This window comes from Lactuca sativa, chromosome 4 (genome assembly GCF_002870075.4).
Source record: "Lactuca sativa cultivar Salinas chromosome 4, Lsat_Salinas_v11, whole genome shotgun sequence".
NCBI lineage: Eukaryota > Viridiplantae > Streptophyta > Magnoliopsida > Asterales > Asteraceae > Lactuca > Lactuca sativa.
The window spans coordinates 156,477,999-156,496,784 of record NC_056626.2 but is presented as its reverse complement, the minus strand read 5'-3'; the positions used below and the strand labels follow the sequence as shown (position 1 = coordinate 156,496,784).

Genomic DNA, 18,786 nt, shown 5'->3' with positions numbered 1-18,786 from the left:
CGCAAACCTTGTTTTTGGCAAATTCACATGGATAGGAACTCATACACCATAAAATCTAAGTGTCATAAGATTCCCTCCTTCATGAAAATGACTGTGAGGAAATGCTTTCACTAAGAGATATTTTAAGAAGATAGCAATTGTGAAAATTGTATTCTCAAATTCGATTATGGTTACGGCATCCCTTTCCATAGTTCGAATTGTGAGATTTGGCAATTAGTTTCAACATTTGGAACTTAGTAACATAAGTTATGAATTGTTTAAACACACATATGAGCTATCTAAGGCAAAGGTGTATAAGGCTTATCGAAGCATCTGGTATTAGAAATATGGATTTCAGAGATTCAATAGGCATTGTTTTCTGAAAGTTCATTTGTTTTCTGAATACATGTCAAAGCTAGTGGGAGCATAAATGTTATGCTTATATGATAATCATCATGATAGTGGGAGCATAAGTGTTATGCTTGTATGATTGTTATGGCGAGTATTGCAAGTTAGCAATATTAATTATAGAAAAACAAAGATTCCATTTGCAAAGTTGCATGGGTTGAAAAGTTGTTTTGCTATAATTAAGGGAGAGAATATTATACTTCGTTTCAAAATCTAAAGCTTAGATTAAGAAATTTTAATATCTTCAGTCAAAGGATACATTGTGTGTTCTCAAATTTCGATTATGATTATGGCATCCCTCTTCATAGTTCGAATTGTGAGAACATGACACATAAAATATTATGGCAAAAGATTGGTAAAGTATCATATCTTTATGTAAGACATTATGCATCGTGTCCCATATGCTTCGGGTATAGGATCGATTGTAAATGCTATAGTATTTTACCATTCTAAAATTTTCCAAATGTCTAGCGCATTAAGAGGGAAAAAGGAATAGAATTGGTTTTGACTGAAAGAATTTAACAACTATCAAAGGATGATCCAAAGTTCGCTGAGGATTGGTCGCTTGTGAGTAGTTGGAAGTATGATATTGGATGGACCATATCGACATTATTATTAATAGAAAAGATTCTATTAAGAATGAGTTGTCATATGACAATTGTGGAAATGTTTCCATATTGGGAGTTGGATATCGAGATTCTGTGTCTAGATTAGAAAAACTTTATGCAATAAGGATGTTCAAAGGAATGTACTTTGAATGTGAGACTTCACGACTATGGAATTGTCTTGTAACAATTTCTAAGAAAATACTTTGTAATTTCATTAGCCAAGTCTTGGTGACTTTTGTGCTATGACTTTACGAAAGGATCGTTGCATAAAATGTTAGAATCTAGAATATTCTAGTAGTGGAAGAACCTTGTGTTCTTACACTAATGATAAGGATTGGGAATTGTGAAATTAGCATCATTTAAAAGTTTTTCAATTGATCTATTTCACAAAGTAAGGACCATAGGAAACATAGTGTGCATGCTTTATGCATGGGATAACTATTGTTGTAATTCGAGTAATGAGTTGATTATCCGAAACATTAAATGATAAATAATGAGTAATCAATATGGTGGATAAATAGAAGGGTTTTATTTACTCTCACAAGTTTGGGGCCATATAGGATTAAGTATTGTTGTCATGTTTCAATTTGCATGTTTTGACTTCCAGAATAACTAGGTTATTCAAACATCCACAGTTGGTCATACGTTGGGAGTAGGTATGAATAAAGACTGTCATGAATCTGTCTGTAGATTGTCTGAAGTGTTTAGACATGGCACAAGTTTGCTGCAGAGTTCGTGAATGCTTTGATAAGATTAAAGTATTGGATTAAACCCACGCTCACTTGGATCACTTCACGGTTTTATCACGAGTGATTAGTGAGACGATAATATTGTATATTCTTGAAACCGAGACGTGTGAGTTGTTATTTGCTGATCGGTTGCACATTGATAATAAGTAAACGCACCAGTAACTTGGTGTTATAAAACTTATTGTTATGTGTGATTCGATCAGTAAATGCAAGCGAGCATTTGAGTCGAAGTTTATCCATTCCTTTTATTCAAAGTGGGATAAAAGCGATATCTATGGGCCTCTCGATGATTTAGTGATGACATCTAAGCGCTTGGCCAAGCCGGGACTAAGTTGATGTGTTCAATTGTAGTCTGTTATCAGTCGTCATGAATCGGAAGTCGGGAAATAGTATAGAGAGAATGATTGAAATTCATGTCTTTTGTCTATACGATATCTTGAGAATGGAGGAATATATAATCCCTTATCTAAAGGACACGCTATCTGATAAGATCAGAGTTGACAGCGGCTTTTGAAAGTTACGATTGCTGATCAGGTTATGAAGTCATATAGAAAATAGTTATTAGACTTATCCAAGTGGGAGACTGTTGGATTAGTGTCTAAGTCCATAACTATTTTGGTATGTACTTGACCCGATTATGAGCATGGTCCTTTTGGGTTGCCTTCACCATTGCAATATGTAGGATGATTTAAGGAGAGAAAGGTTTAAATATGATTTATTAATAATATATTAAAGGAGAAATCATATTGTTTAATTAATATTAGTCAAGAATTAATTGTTAATTAATTTTGTGGCTAAAAGAGATTAATTAAACTTAGGGGACTGAAGTTGTAATTATAAGATAATTATAATTGGGCTATGGATCACCAAATAATATATAGGTTGGACGAATTCTATGGGTAGCCCATTAGAAATCGTCCAAGGGATATGTTTAAGGAGTCCATGGGCTGCTTAGGGCCTAAGCAGTCAAATTAGGGTTTCCTAGTTGTAAACCCTAATAGCCTACATGTATATAAAGGGCCCCTATGCCCCAAAAACGTGGATAACACTTCCATTAGGGTTTCCAGCCGTTTTTGGTGCCTCCTTTTCTTCTCCTCTTCATCCAAGTTGCATATGGTGTTTGTGACTCCATTAGAGGTACTACACTTGTTGTACTTGCTTTCAAGAGCTAAGGAAATTCAAGGAACTAGTTGTTATTGCTATATAACAACAAAAGGTATGTATTCTAGCTTTATATATGAATTTCGAAAATTATAGTAGCATGTCAGGTTTCTTTTTGTGTTCATAAAGCTGTATAACTAATAGTGTAAACATAGATCAAATACTAGGGTTGCATGCACACATAGGATTGTTTGTATTAAACCCATCAAGGGTAATCTGCTTTGTCTTTTTGATTGTCATGGTTGTTTTTGATGTATAATGGTACTGCATATCTATCCTCTTATTTAGCAATGAAAAACTTTAATCATAAATCAGATAAACATGTTAATGTTTTTTTTGTTTTTTTATATATATTTTTAATTTCATCTATTTTATTCAAATTTCACAGTCTGAACTTAAAGAAACCAATATGTATGAAAAGGATGTGAGTCCAGTAGTATCAATGGTGGAATTTTGATTCCCAAATTGCCCTTAAAGTTTGATTTAGATATGCATGTATCGAATTCATTACATGATTTCCCATATTACTCCTGAAAATTATAAGATATGTATCTTTACATATATATTATTTTTAAAAACTATATATTTCCCAAATTGCCCTTAAACTTTGTAATTTTATGATTTCCCATAGTACCCTAAGTAATTTGTAATTCAGGAATTGAAAATAAATTGAAAAATTAACTTCTGATATTTAACTAAGTTATTTACCCATAAATCAAATAAAGAAATGATAACATTGTGTTATCGATCATAATCAGTTAAATAGCAATGTACTTTCTGCCTCAAGAACTATATATTTACACTTATACCATCTATTGTTCAACTTTAAACTTAAATATGATACAATTTTCTAAATTGCACCTCCCACTATCAAGATATTATTTAATCAAACAATTGTGTATTTCTATCAATCAAACTAGGTTAAATAGCAATGTACTTGTATCACGTTTTGAAAAATAAAATAAGTATATGTTTTCTCTTTTAATCTTATAAAATGCCTAAAATGCCCCTCCCATTATTAATATACTCTTTAATCTATCAATTTTCGGATTTGACTATGGATGCATTGTATGCTGTTCTTGGATTTTTGTAATTTCAATTTCTTGACAATTAATTTTATTTTATAATACATGTCTTCAATTTTTATAACCTTTTGTTATTTACAGATAAATCAAAAAACGTTGTTCGTGAAAAAGAAAATTCTTGTTCCTATAAATCACGTGGAAACTAAAATACATCCCTACAATCTTCTTCTTCATATATAAATGTTAGAACTCCGTTGTCTAACATTTCAAATGGTAATAATATTGCTTTTCAAAATTTTCTTTCAACTACTTTCTAATATATTTATATATTCTCACTATTTTTTTTTATTTTTCAGCTAATATTAGTTTCAATAAGTACACAACTTTAACGTTACAAAATAAAATACATTACTCTGGACTTTGTAATGATATGACATCGACAAATGCATCTACAATAATTGCTTCTTCATCGTCAATCAAGTTAAATCCAGGGTGTCGTAAATTAAAAAGGAAGTTGGATAATTTATCTCCTATTCCATTTATTGACTTGACAGCAGATGTAGAAAATATGCATGAAGTCATTACTCAAAACCAATTAATTGGTATTTCCAAAGGTAATCTATATATATACACCCATTTTCTTTTTCTATTATAACTCAAATACTTTATATTATATATATATATATATATATATATATATATATATATATATATATATATATATATATATATATATTTATGAAATTCAATATTTTACTTATACAACTTTATTTTATTACATAATATTTGGATCATGGTGATCAAACTGTTGTATGTCAAACATGCCATGCAAAATGAATCCATTAGAGGAAAAGAAAGAGGGAACACAAATTATTCATTATGTTGTGGTTATGGCAAGGTTCAACTTCCATATTTAAATAACGCACCACCAACTTATGAAAGAATTTTTCGAGGAACGGAATCTAAAAGCAAAAACTTTATGAAAAATATTCGACGTTACAATTCAATGTTTTATTTTACGTCGATGGGTGGTAAAATTGATTCTTCAATCAACAGAGGAAATGCTCCATATATTTTCCGACTTGGTGGTCAAAATTATCATAGTATTGGAAGCCTTTTACCCCCAAATGGATCGCAACCAAAATTCTCTCAATTATACATATATGATACTGACAATGAAAATTCAAATAGATAGAATTGTTTTGGGTAAATTTTCAATCATCTGATTCATATTTAATTGAAATATTTATTTTTGAACTAATATTATGTTTATTTTCAATTTTTATAGTGGGGAAAAGCATCAATCTACATCAAGTGATAATGATATTATTGAAGATTTGAAGGTGATGTTAGATTTAAATAATGTATTGGTTGGCTCTTATAGGATGGTAAGAGATACTTTTAAAAAATATCCTCAAGTTGATATGAAGTTAAGAATCATCAGTAGAAGGGATCGAGATGGAAGGACATATAACCTACCGACTGCTTCTGAGGTTGCCGCTTTAATTATTGGTGACATTTGTGGTTCAATTGATAATAGATATCGTTGTTAAAACTAGGTCAGAATTTCTACAACGTATAAGTGAATTGCATCCTTCTTACCTTCCTCTCCAATATCCGCTACTATTTCCATATGGTGATGATGGTTACAGTGTTGATATTCTTAATAGAGGTGTTACATCTACAACAGACAGCAAGCGCGCAAAATGTACAATGAGAGAATTTTTTGCTTTTAGAATTCAAGATAGGGATCATTCGTTCTCACTGATTCTTAATTCAAAAAGATTGTTTCAACAATTTTTGGTAGATGCTTATACGATGATTGAAAGTGAGAGATTGTATTACATACGTAGGCAACAACATGTTCTTAGATGTGATTCTTATGAGAATTTATGTAACCAAAAAGCTCAAGGAACTACAAATATCTCCAACATTGGCCAACGGGTGATATTACCTTCCTCTTTTACCGGTGGTGCGCGCTATATGTTGCAGAACTATTTGGATGCCATGTCGTTATGTAAATGGTTTGGATATCCTGATTTCTTCATAACCTTTACGTGTAATCCCAAATGGCCAGATGTTAAAAGGTTTCTTAAGGATACTTCACTTCAAGCAGAAGATAGACCTGATATCACATTTTCGGCATAGTTCAAGCAGGTATTTGAAATTATGTTTATTCATAACTGATAGAATCTTATGCTAATTATTATATATTTTTTATATTATTTCATTACGATATAATAATATTTGATTTTTGTACAAAATATTATGCAGTTGTTTATACTATTGAATTTCAAAACAGAGGTTTGCTCCATAGTCATATATGTCTTTTTATGCATTCTGACTACAAGCTACCCACTGTTGAATTTATCGATACGATAATTTCCGCTGAGATACCAAACATACATGAAGATCCAGAATTGTATTCTCTTGTGAATGAGTTCATGATACATGGTCCATGTGGTGCTGAAAATATCAATTATCCATGTATGGTCGACAAAAAGTGCGCCAAAAACTTTCCAAAACAATTCTGTAATCATACCTCAGTTCATCAGACTTGTTTTTCAGTGTATAGAAGAAGAAACAATGGTCATTTTGTTGAAAAATCCGGTGTGAAGTTGGATAATAGAAATGTTGTCCCTTACAACAAATATCTATTAAAAAGATACCAAGCAAATATTAATGTTGAATGGTGCAATCAGGGTTCTTTTATAAAGTATCTATTCAAATACATAAACAAGGGACCTGATAGAGCTACAGTTCGCATTGTACGAAGCAACAATGAGAGTGATACTAATGATTTGGTCGATGAAATAGATGAGTACTACGACTGTAGATATTTTATCTGCATGTGAAGCATCATGGAGAATTTTTCAATATGATGTTCATTACAGGTATCCTTCTGTGGTTAGACTGCCTTTTCATATTCCTGGTCAACAACAAATTATATATGGTGAAGACGATGATATTGATGATGTTCTCGACAAACCTTCTGTTGCTTCTTCAATGTTCACAACTTGGATGGAATGTAATGCGGTTAATGCTGATGCACGGAAACTTACGTATGTTGAATTTCCTACAAAGTTTGTTTGGCATCGTGGTGATAGGATTTGGAAGCCACGTAAAGTAGGAAAGTACATTGGTAGAATTCATTCGGTTTCACCTAATTTACGTGAAGCTTATTTTTTAAGGATTTTGTTAAATAAGGTCAAAGGTCCGAAATCATTTGAAGAAATTCGCACAGTAAATGGTGAAGAATATTCTTCTGTTAGAGATTTTTGTTATGCTCTTGGTCTTTTGGATGATGACGAAGAATACATCGATACAATCAAAGAAGCGAGTCATTCTGGATCTGGTTCTTATCTATGATTTTTATTTGCTACATTGTTGATGTGTAACAGTATGTCTAAAACGGAGGTTGTTTGGGAAAACACATGAGAATATTTGGCAGATGGAATTCTTTATCACCAACGACAGAGATTCAAGTCTCCAGGTATTCAAGTTTTTTATTGTTATTATTTATTAAATGGTCAATTATTTATTTTTAAACATACATTAATTAATATTTTAATTATAATAAAAATATTATTATTAATATTTCAAAATAATTTGCTCTTTGTCTTCCAGACTTATCACTCAATGAAGATCAAATTAAGAATTTAACTTTGTTCGAGATAGAACAAGTTTTACTTCGGAACAACTTGAGTTTAAAAAATTTCAAAAACATGCCTATCCCGGATTTTGATTATGTTTCTTCTTCAAACAATCGAATTATCACAGAAGAGCTAGATTATGACATTACAAATATGAAGAATGAGTTTGATCGTATGTTTCTTGTGTTGACAAATGAGCATTGTCACATTTTCCAAGATATCATGACTGCGGTTAAGCAAAATAAAGGAGGTGTATTCTTTGTTTATGGACATGGTGGAACTGGTAAAACTTTTTTATGGAAGACAATATCTGCAGCTATTAGAAAAGATGGTCATATTGTTTTAAATGTTGCTTCATGTGGGATTGCTTCATTATTATTGTCCGGAGGTAGAACAACACACTCTCGATTTATTATTCCGTTTGAACTAATAGAGGATTCTATTTGTAAAATAAATCGAAGTAGTGACCTAGCTAGCTTATTGAGAAAAACCTAATTGATAATTTGGGATGAAGCTCCTATGGTCCATAAGCATGCATTTGAAGCTTTAGATCGAATTTTGAAAGATGTATTCAAGTCTGAAAATTACTACCAACTCATATATTCCGTTTGGAGGGAAAGTTATTGTTTTTGGAGGCGATTTCAGACAGATTCTACCTGTTATTCCAGGGTGGAATTAGACAAAACATTGTTAATTATTCTTTAAGTTCTTCATATTTATGGCAACACATAAAGATCCATAAATTAACAAAAAACATGAGACTAACTGTTGGAAGTGATCAATCTGATATAGAAAAAATCAGAGATTTTGCAAAATGGTTGTTGGATATAGGAGAAGGCAAACTTGGTGGTATCAACGGTGGAGAAACGGTTTTTGATATTCCAGATGATATTCTCATTAATGATCCTCATGATCCTATAGGTTGATTAATCGACTTCGTATACCCTTAAATTTTGGAAAAGTACAACAATACAAGCTATTTTCAAGAAAGAGCAATACTTGCTCCAAAAAATGAAGTGTTACAGGAAATAAATGACCATTTGCTAATTGCTATTGAAGTTTCAAGGACATGAAGTTGAATACTTAAGGTCAGATACAATATGCCAATCTGAATTTGTCCATGATGAGTTTGATGCAAATTTATATTCACCTGATGTTTTAAATGGTCTGAAAGTATCGGGTTTACCAAACCATAAGTTAGTTTTAAAAATTGGTGTTCCCGTTATGTTGCTCAGAAATATTGGCCAAAAAAATGGATTGTGTAATGGGACAAGATTCCAGGTGATATCATTAGGCAAACATGTTATCGAGGCACGTATCATATCTGGAACTAATATTGGGAACCGCACTTTTATTCCAAGAATGTCTTTAACTCCATCAAAAAAGAAAATCCCCTTCAAATTCCGAAGAAGACAGTTTCCATTGGCTGTATGTTTTGCAATGACCATTAATAAGAGTCAGGGACAGTCATTATCCAAGGTTGGTTTGTTTCCCAAACATCCCGTCTGTTCACATGGTCAATTGTATGTTGTTTTATCTAGAATTGAAAGCAGAGACAGATTAAAATTGTTAATTTTAGACAACGATGGTCGTGTCACAAATAAAACTTCCAATGTCATTTATAAGGAAGTTTTTGGGAATTTATAAACATTGTTTCTCTACCATCTTTATTGTATTTGATATATCCATTCATGTTAACTACAATATCATTTTCTTCATTATTTCTAAAATTCCATATCTTTGTTTATTCACTATCAAAAGTATAATTATTTTTCAATTTTTAAACCATGGAGTTCCACGGGTTTAGACCTAGTATAGAAAATAAAACTCATAGTTTCGTGCTACACGCTACCATTTACCCGATATCAGTTAACCGTTACCCACTTCCGGCTAACATCTACTTTTGTCAAATACGTCCTAAAATGAGTAGTATTATTTTTGTCTTACCGATTTTTTTGTTATATTAGCGTCATATTATATTTGTGACAGCCTGTCAAAAATGACGTGTTTGTCACTTTTGCCACAATATATAGTTTTTATTTAAAACTAAAAGTAATATATATAAAAAGTTAAAAACTATATATATATATATATATATATATATATATATATATATATATATATATATATATATATATATAAAAGTTTATATAAAACAAAAATTTTCATTAAAATTAAAAAAATAAATACATTTGAAATTATAATATAACACAAGACAATTTCATTTGACATATTGACAAAATTTGTCAACCTCTTTACAACTTGCCAAAACTCTACAAATTGGAAATGTTTGTTTTCTGTACGGAAAGTTTAAGAGCATTGGTTGACAATAGCCCACAATTTTCATGAATTGTGAAACCGTTTGTTCTTCTTCATTTGGCAAAAAGTTGATCTTTACTTTGGTGTTGCCCTTCACATACTTCTTGGTTGTATCATTTGATGATTCTGCTCCAGAAAAAAAAAACTCATTTACGAGATAGTTGTGATTTTGATATTCAATTACATCAACCCATGCACGAATCAAAATGATATTTTCATCCATGGTCCAAAATTCAACAATTGTGAGAGGCGAAGAAGGTTTGAAGGCGGTCGAAAAAAATTGGGAGAGATAAATGAAAAAGGATTGAAGGTGGTGGAAAATAAAGAGGATATTGGTATGTATAGTAGATGATGAATGCTTTAAATTTGAAATTTTAAAAGAAAAACGATTATATTTTGTAAAATGAGGTATTTTTTGAAAGTGGTAAAAAAGAAAATAAAATCACTCTTTCTCCTTTACACCAGGTTGTCGAGCTAACCCTTGCAACTCGGCATGTTGAGTTGGGGGTGCGACATTCGCCGAAGACACGTAGGATGTGCCGAGCACGTTATCGGACAACTCCATCTAGCCTTAAAAAAATTGAGTAGTGTAGTAATAAACGGTCTAATATGTCAAAACATTGCATTAATTATTGAAAAAAATAAAAGTGATTATTATCAATGTTACTCACCGGCCAGACAAACTAGTTGGACTAAACTAATCTCTTCATCGGATCAATTAAGATATGTTTTTGTATATTTAGGAATCGGATTGAACCGTCCGATTTTACTATAAAAGCGGTTGAATCATTGACCTGATTCGTTATGAAATCCGATTTCAATCTAATAGAAAAAATAATATCATGTTACATATTTAAGTTTATCTTCTTTAATTTTCAACAAGATTGCATAAATACATAACTTATATTTTATAAAAAAAAATTATGAAACAAAACATCAAACTACTTTAATTGTTTTTATTTTTAATTCATTATTTTATATGACTTCCATTGATGAATGAACCCAATATTCTTGTTTCTTAGAAGAATCAATCTTTTAATGTTTAGTAAAAAGATTTTACTAAATCTATATATTTTATTTCAACAAAGAGTCGAGATTTGTGAATTACAAGTGTTAGGTACTTCGATTTAAAGTGTTAGGTGGACTAACATATCATATAATTCTTGACATTTAATATCTATTTAATATCTTGTAGTTCTTGTTATATATTTCAACTCCAAAAGCATACATTCAATAAGAACTCTTTTAATTTTTGAACCAATACTTTTATTTCTTTCTATTTCTTGGTTGAAGAAGATCAGATTAATCACTTATATTTGAAATATTTTAAATAGTATATGAAGGTTCACTAAGAAATACATCATATTGGAAACTGGGTGGACGTACTTCGACAACCCGTTGTACCGGTTGACCTGTGAACCATTCCTGATACTAGTTCAACTAAAAAACCGGGATTTAAACATTGATTATCATCATGGAATAAGAAAACTAAAACTGTAGAATTAATTAATCTTTAATGCAATTACTCTTATGTAGTAGTGTTCTTTTAGTAACAAATATAATTTACTCGTAAACTACATACCAAAGGGATTCTAGCCAAATTTAAATCCACACTTCTAAACTCTCCTAAACCTTAAAATGGGCATCCACATCTCACCTCACTACTCTCTACTTATTGCTGACACATCTGATACACTCTTTTTTTGTAACACCCTGCTTCGAGTCGAATCATAATTCGGGGCTGTGACCCGATGATGAATTATCATAAGGCTTTGGGCCTTGAGAAAAGAGAGGTTTAGACCCATTTGGTTGTGGATAAGGTAGGTGGTGGGTACCAAGAGTTCGGTTTGCGCTTCGGAGCCCAACGATATAATGGTAAAAGTGATGGTTCGGGCCTTGCATGGATTAAAGATTTTAGTTCGAGGTGTTTTACGTCAAAAGTAATTAGATAGGGTTGTAAAGCTCCTCATTACCTTTCCGTGGATATAAAGATCAACGAAAACGGAGTTGGGACGTAAAAGTTATGGCCATCAGAAGATAGGTCGGTAAGGAGCATGTCGTGTACGATGGGCGTACAAGGAACGTACATTAGGCGTACATCGCTGGAGTAATCGCGAAGGCTCCTTCGCAAATGCTAGTGTTCGCGACTCAATCTCAAACCCTAATTTAGGGTCTTGGACACTACTTAAAGGCCTTAACTCATTCTCAAACCCTCCTATCTTCAACCTCCATCCCATTTAACCATAAGTTCGAAACCCTAGCCTTTTCTTGTGTGAATTTCTAGCCTTTTGTGATTTTTGGTGTGTCTTGGAGAAGAAGGAGATCTTGTTAGAAGCATTTCTTGGCTTGGATCTTGTGGATCCAAGCTCTAATCATCTTCATCAACTTCTAGGAGGCATAAAGTTTTTAACTTGATGACTCTAGATATAGTATGGGGTTTGTTTTGGGTTTATTATGGTCCCTTGAGCCATCCTTGTGAGTATGAGCTACTCTAAGAGCTTAGAATATTAGATATTAGCATTTCAGAGGTTGTTGGTGCATAAAAATGTCATCTTGATGGGTTTTGATGAATCATGCTTAAGTTGGTGTTCATATTATGGGTTTAGATGGATAAAAACAGGTTTTGGGTCCCATTAAGACATGCAAAGGAGGAAAGTTGGCAAATTTCTGGTTTAAGACCTTATTTAGAGGTTAGATATGAGTTTGGATGTTTTGGTCTTAAGCATTAAGTGCTTCATGAAGGTTTTGGTCACCTGGTTGGAATGTTGGGAATACATATGTGTACGCTCAACTTAATGCGTGAAGTCCCTGTCCTGGAGCTTTATCGAGTTGTACCTTATGCTTCAGTGGGTCGTACGTGGGGAGTACGCCAGAGATCTTCTTTTGTGCCTTAGGTGTTTTTGGAGTTTGGGCCATGGGTTATTGGATCAGATATGGGAAGAGTAAAATGGTCTTTTACCCATTGGAAGGATAGGATATGGTTTGGGACCTTGGATTTTAGGAAATTGTATTAAATTATTGATTAGGGATATTTTGGTTGTGTTCAGTGTGATGATTCTGGTAGTAGTAGCGCATGTGTTTCGATTATCTCGGATTGAGGTGAGTCTCCTCACTGTACTTGTGGACCAAAGGCACCAACGTCGTCCCGCTAGGATATGTTATGCTAGTTGTCTTTGTGACTTTTGCATAGTATGTTGGGCTAGGCCCATTATATGATGGGGTAGGCCCATTTATATGATGGGTTGGGCCCATGGATTAGGAAGGGCTAAGCCTATTGTATGTTACGTAGGATGCTAACTGTCTCTATGACTCTTGCATGTGTATGTTGGGCTGGTCCCATTAGCTTGGAAGGGTTGGGCATAATGTGTAGGCTAGGCCCAATGATATGCATGGTATGTGGTATTGTGGGGAACTCGCTAAGCTTTGTCCTTACGTTTTCATGGTTATGGTTTCAGGTACTTCCGGTTCCATAGGGAAGGGCCCGACTTGATCACAGCGCGTCCACCCATGTTTCCGCAACTATATGATTTTGGGATTGTACTATAATAACTATTTTTATTCTGAAATACTTTTGAATGATTGGAAAAAGAATATATGGTGTTTCTATTTGAATCCAAAATGAAAATTTTACCTTATGATTTTTGGGGCGTTACGCATTCTATCGTATGGCTTCCCAAGCTAATCTCGTCCTTGATTGCGTTGGTCCTTTTTGTCTTCACGGTGAGACCGCCGTCGATGCGTGTGTTGAAGTGGGCCGCAATTACCTGGATATTTCATGTGAGTTGGAGTTCATGGAGATGATGGAAGTCGTTTACCATGAGAAGGTGATAGAGAAAGGTATTTTGGTGATCTTGGTTTGTGGGTTTGATTCGATTCCAGCAAAAATAGGGTTGATGTTCAATTCCAGGCAGTGGGTTTCGTTGGCGATTCCCAATCGAGTTGAAGCCTATCTAACTCTTGGATCGGTGAAATAAAGCAAAATTTCTTGAATCAACGTTTATTGTTGGTTGATACAAAAGTTACGTGGCCCCTAAAAATATATAGAAATCTAATTTTAACTGTCACATCATCAAAGTAACCGGTTCTTCCCGCATCTAGTCACATAATGATGTAAATGACAGGTAAAACTTAAATTTAAAGGCCTATTGTGCAACCCAAAAAGGATCTTACTTTTATTCCATAAAGTTATACTAATTTAGTCTTGACTTTCATCAGTTTAGTTATGACCGTGGACACTATTCTAACATATATCTCTAGACAATTTTTTAACCCTACTTCGTGTCCAAATCTAAGCTCTTAGAGACAATTTCATGCATCCTCACGTGCTTCTAGAAAGAGGGTTGGTCGTTCACATGCTAGTCAACTAAGTTGACTCGGTAGAAACTCAATTTATGGTTCCAAATTTGAACATTTATAACTTCCTTATATGAAGTTAATATTATTGGATTTTTCTTTCCTTGTTTAGTAATTTTCAATATTTGTAACACCTTGGTTCAAGTATGTTGTTTATTTCTGATCTTCGTATTATTTGTAATTTTAGGTTTTTGGCAACAACCGTGGCACGGTTACTAGATGCTTGCGGCTTGAGCCACGTCATTAAATAGCGACGTGGTTGTCTTTTGGTTCGCAGAGGGGTGGCCGCCACAACCCAAAACCCTAGGTCTCGTGTTTTGAGCCATATTTAAGGAAATTTATGTTTAGGGTTTTCTTTATCCTAGCCTTCATATCCATATAACATTCATAAGCAAACCCTATCCTCCCTTTCGTGAGATTCTAAGCCTGAAACCCTTGTTCTGTGCATCTTGAAGGAAATGAAGGAGTTTGTTAGTGCAAGGAGTGATTCAAGTTAGATCCAACATTGTGAGCATCTTCTAGACCTTTGTAAGTATTCAAGCTTGAAACTTGTTATGCTCTAATGTTTAGATCTGAGTTTTAATGGATGTTTTGGACCTTTGTATTAGATTATCATGGATTTTGGCAAACTCTAGTTATAGAGCTCGATTTTTAGAGTCCTTAAACTTACAGGAGTACAAGACTCAAGTTGTTGTCTTTCATTTTTAACCATGGAAGGATTTAGGTCATTAAGAGATTAATATAGATCTACGAGTAGAGTTTTGATGGCTTAATGCTTGGGATTGGATAAAGTTGTAAACTTTATCCCTTGAGCTCTTATTTCAATGTGTTGTAGAACTTTTGATCCTTGGTCATAATGGATTAATACCTTAGGAAAGTTTGGTTATTTACCGTGGATCACAATGTGGTTCCTTGGTGGTCTCTGTGTGGGCTTTGAAGGAAATCACGACTCTTTTAGTGTCTAGTGGTTACGGTGCGATCATGGAATTGTTCGTGGTGTGGGGAAGGTTGACTTTGACTTTACTGTTGACCATTGACTTTTTGACTAGTTTGGCCTTTGGTCAAACTTGGAGGTTTGGAGCTATAGACTAAGGTTTGACCTCTTTTTTATTTAGGTGGTTTGTCTAACTGATTTTGCAGGACTTCGAATAATTGGATTCAACTCTTTGATTTAGGTGAGTCTTCTCACTATACTAAGTAGGACACTAAGTGTCCTATTATGGTAGACTACTAGGGTCTTTCTAGTTGCTTGTATGCTAACATGCTTTGTTGGGTGGGGATCATTGGGTTGAAATAAACTCATAGGATAGGGGCCCATTAGGTTGAAATAGTGTGAGATCCCCTATTTTCGATATCCAGAAAAAAACTTTATGCTTTAAAAATTCATAACATCTTTTTTTGTGGAAAATCTCTGTATATTAGAATATTTTGAGTACAAATGTTTATCTCAAAATAATAAAAACTCTAAGTATTTTATAATCGGAACACAACATATATTGCAACTCAAAGATCCAACGGTCATGAATACTATGGCAAGTCTTTTTTTCGATCACCCGACATCCTATTCAAATCTTCAACAGTCTTAGCACTGCTACCTATGATGCATATAAAATGAGTGATTCAGCTTGGGAAACCTGGTGAGATACATAGGGGTTTTAATCCCACAATGTTTTAATGACAATTAATCATATATCTCAAAACTTCAAAACCAACTGTTATCATCAACATAGATATATCATATCTATAAGACAATCTACCTCATCCCATCGATACAACGACCTTACAAGATCTATCCAAATGGATCATTGTGAACAACAAGTTGACTATATTGCTTCGAGGATTCCCTAGCAGCAGAAGAGGATCAATAAAGACAACAATAAAAGGAATGGAGTACTCGAATAAACATATGGTCCAGTCTCCTCGAATCAGTATATTTCATTAACACCACAAGACAATTAAGTCGAAGGTGGACATCTATACTCCTCTAGATGACTTAGACATGCCTAGTAATGGTCCGATCCCAAGTGTTATTGAACATAGTTCCACCCTTAGATGCACGCTATCCAACAGTCAAAAAGAGAATAAGGGGGAATACTAATATAGTACTCTGGTATGCTCCTGTACCCTAACACGTAATAGTGTCAAAAAAGAGTTTGTACAAAATAGTACTTCTAGCATATAATAGCTCCCCGGCACAAGTAGCACCTGAGAAACAAAGTTCTACTCTCTGTTCCAAGCTCACTCACACCCCAATATAAAACAACGCAATGTCTAAACATAATAAAACTAATCATATCGTCATGTCTTAGTCTATAACTAGAAAAGATTATAATACAGGTAATTAACACATATTTCATGTCTATGTTATAACTTTAAAATACAAGATATAACTAAGACTCTTTCAACTTAACTCAAAATGTCCTTTGATAAACCTTAGTTTGTAACTAGACTAATTCACTATTCGTTGTCAATACAGTCTTTCTGATACCATCGCAATATACAATATGACTAATATTATTCAATTTAATTGGGTCTAAACATCCTTTATGCACCTTGGTTTAGAAACTAGACTAGATTACAATCTCTGTAATCAGTTCCCAATACCAAATCTGATAGACAACATTATCTTAATTCAATGTATATATTTTTCACAGAGTATTAGGTATTTAATGTATATTTTTTTAATAATAATATTTCTATAAAGATTACCATGTATATATATATATATATATATATATATATATATATATATATATATATAGAGAGAGAGAGAGAGAGAGAGAGAAAGAGCTAGGTTCAAGTATTCTAACTAATTATTATGCGGATATCGTATGCTATGAGAATTACTAAGAGAATAACTTGTTTAGCAATGAGAATACGTTGAACCTTACAAAATATCATCATTTTCATGCATTCTCGCTAATTATTATTTATTTTTGTTCTCACACATCGTTTTTCACCCATTTTCATTCTGACAGAATACGAACCAATAAACATTCTGACAGAAATGAGAACAATAATAATAAGTGTATAATAATCTTATAGACGATTTAATTAGTGAGAATGTGTGTTAATGACAATAGTTATGTAAGATTGAACGTATTTATATTATCAAACAACATATTTTCTTTATCATTCTCATAAAATACAATATCCGCACAATAATTAGTTAGAATAGAATAACCTAAGCCTATATATATATATATATATATATATATATATATATATATATATATATATATATATATATCTCTTAACACATATAAACCATATCTGGTTCACAACAAGTATATCATTAACTATTCATTTAACATATATTCCAGATAGGGATGTCAACAGGGGCAAACGGGACGGGGATTGCATCCCCCGCCCCCGCCCCCAAAATATTCCCGTTCCCCCGCCCCCGAATTCCCCTTCTGACCTCCGCCCCCTCCCCCGATTGATTTTGGGCTAAAATAAGTTCTTGTTTGGGCTAAAAGAAACTATTTTTTGGATAACAAATAGATATTTATAACATAACTTTACATGTTACAAACAACTTAAAAACTTGTTTTTGTTGAATTTTTGTACGTAAAAATCATTTCGTTGTTTATTATACTTATATAATTAACATATGTCAATTTATATATTTTATTAACGGGGCCCCCACGGGGGTTTCGGGACGGGACTACCAACCCCCGCCCCCGCCCCCGAAATTAAAACGGGGGTTAACCTTGCCCCCGCCCCCTCCCCCGTCCCCGATTTTTTTCAACAAATGCCCCCATACGGGACGGGGCCCCCGCGGGATCTGGGTCACACGGGACTTTTTGACATCCCTAATTCCAGATAATGAGCATTTAATTCACACATAAGCTTTCAGCATATATTTAATATTTTTAATAAATACTTGTATTAAAATCATGTTCATGAAAATAACTATGCACTCACCTGATTGAGGTAGGAGATCCTTGGGAAAACTAGCTCCTCTTCTAATACTTTAGCTTATCCCTTTCCAACATCCTAAATACAAATATTACTAAGATTCGGTATTCGTTCATATTTATAATCTTATAATTTATTTGTGGATTGTTCAATAGTCCTAAGAAATACTTCAAGCTCTATCAAATTAGGAACAACCATGTAATATCATATCGAAGGTAGGATCCGTTTGGTATATATAATATATACTGTTTGGAAAATCCACTTTAAACACTTCACTAGATCTAGCCTAAACATCACTCCGATAAAGATTGGTATCCTTTGAAGTTCGATCCCAATGAAGATTATTATTAGAAAGATGACCTAAGTGAAGAAGGCGGAACTGAGGAGGAAGATGATGATGAAGATGGAGTCTCTAATACGTGGATGCAGGACGATGTCGGTGAAAAGGAGGATGGTGAAATTAGTCCAATCATCAAAAGCAATGAATTATCATCGGTAAGGGTGGAATCAAATCAGGAAGAAAGATCACCGACGGCGAGCAAAAACTTGGATACGCCGGAGAAGCTGACGGTGCCGATTAGAGTAGTCCAAGAGACATCTGGGAGACTAC

General features: G+C 33.3%; 1 protein-coding gene across 1 annotated transcript; it reads left to right on the top strand.

The window, feature by feature from the left end:
- Positions 1-6,263: 6,263 nt before the first annotated feature.
- Positions 6,264-8,078, top strand: LOC111915299 (uncharacterized). The gene is made up of 4 exons (XM_023910967.1): positions 6,264-6,751; positions 6,825-7,285; positions 7,332-7,415; positions 7,558-8,078. Exons 1-4 carry the CDS (start codon positions 6,264-6,266, stop codon positions 8,076-8,078), a joined length of 1,554 nt encoding a protein of 517 aa, XP_023766735.1.
- Positions 8,079-18,786: the final 10,708 nt, after the last annotated feature.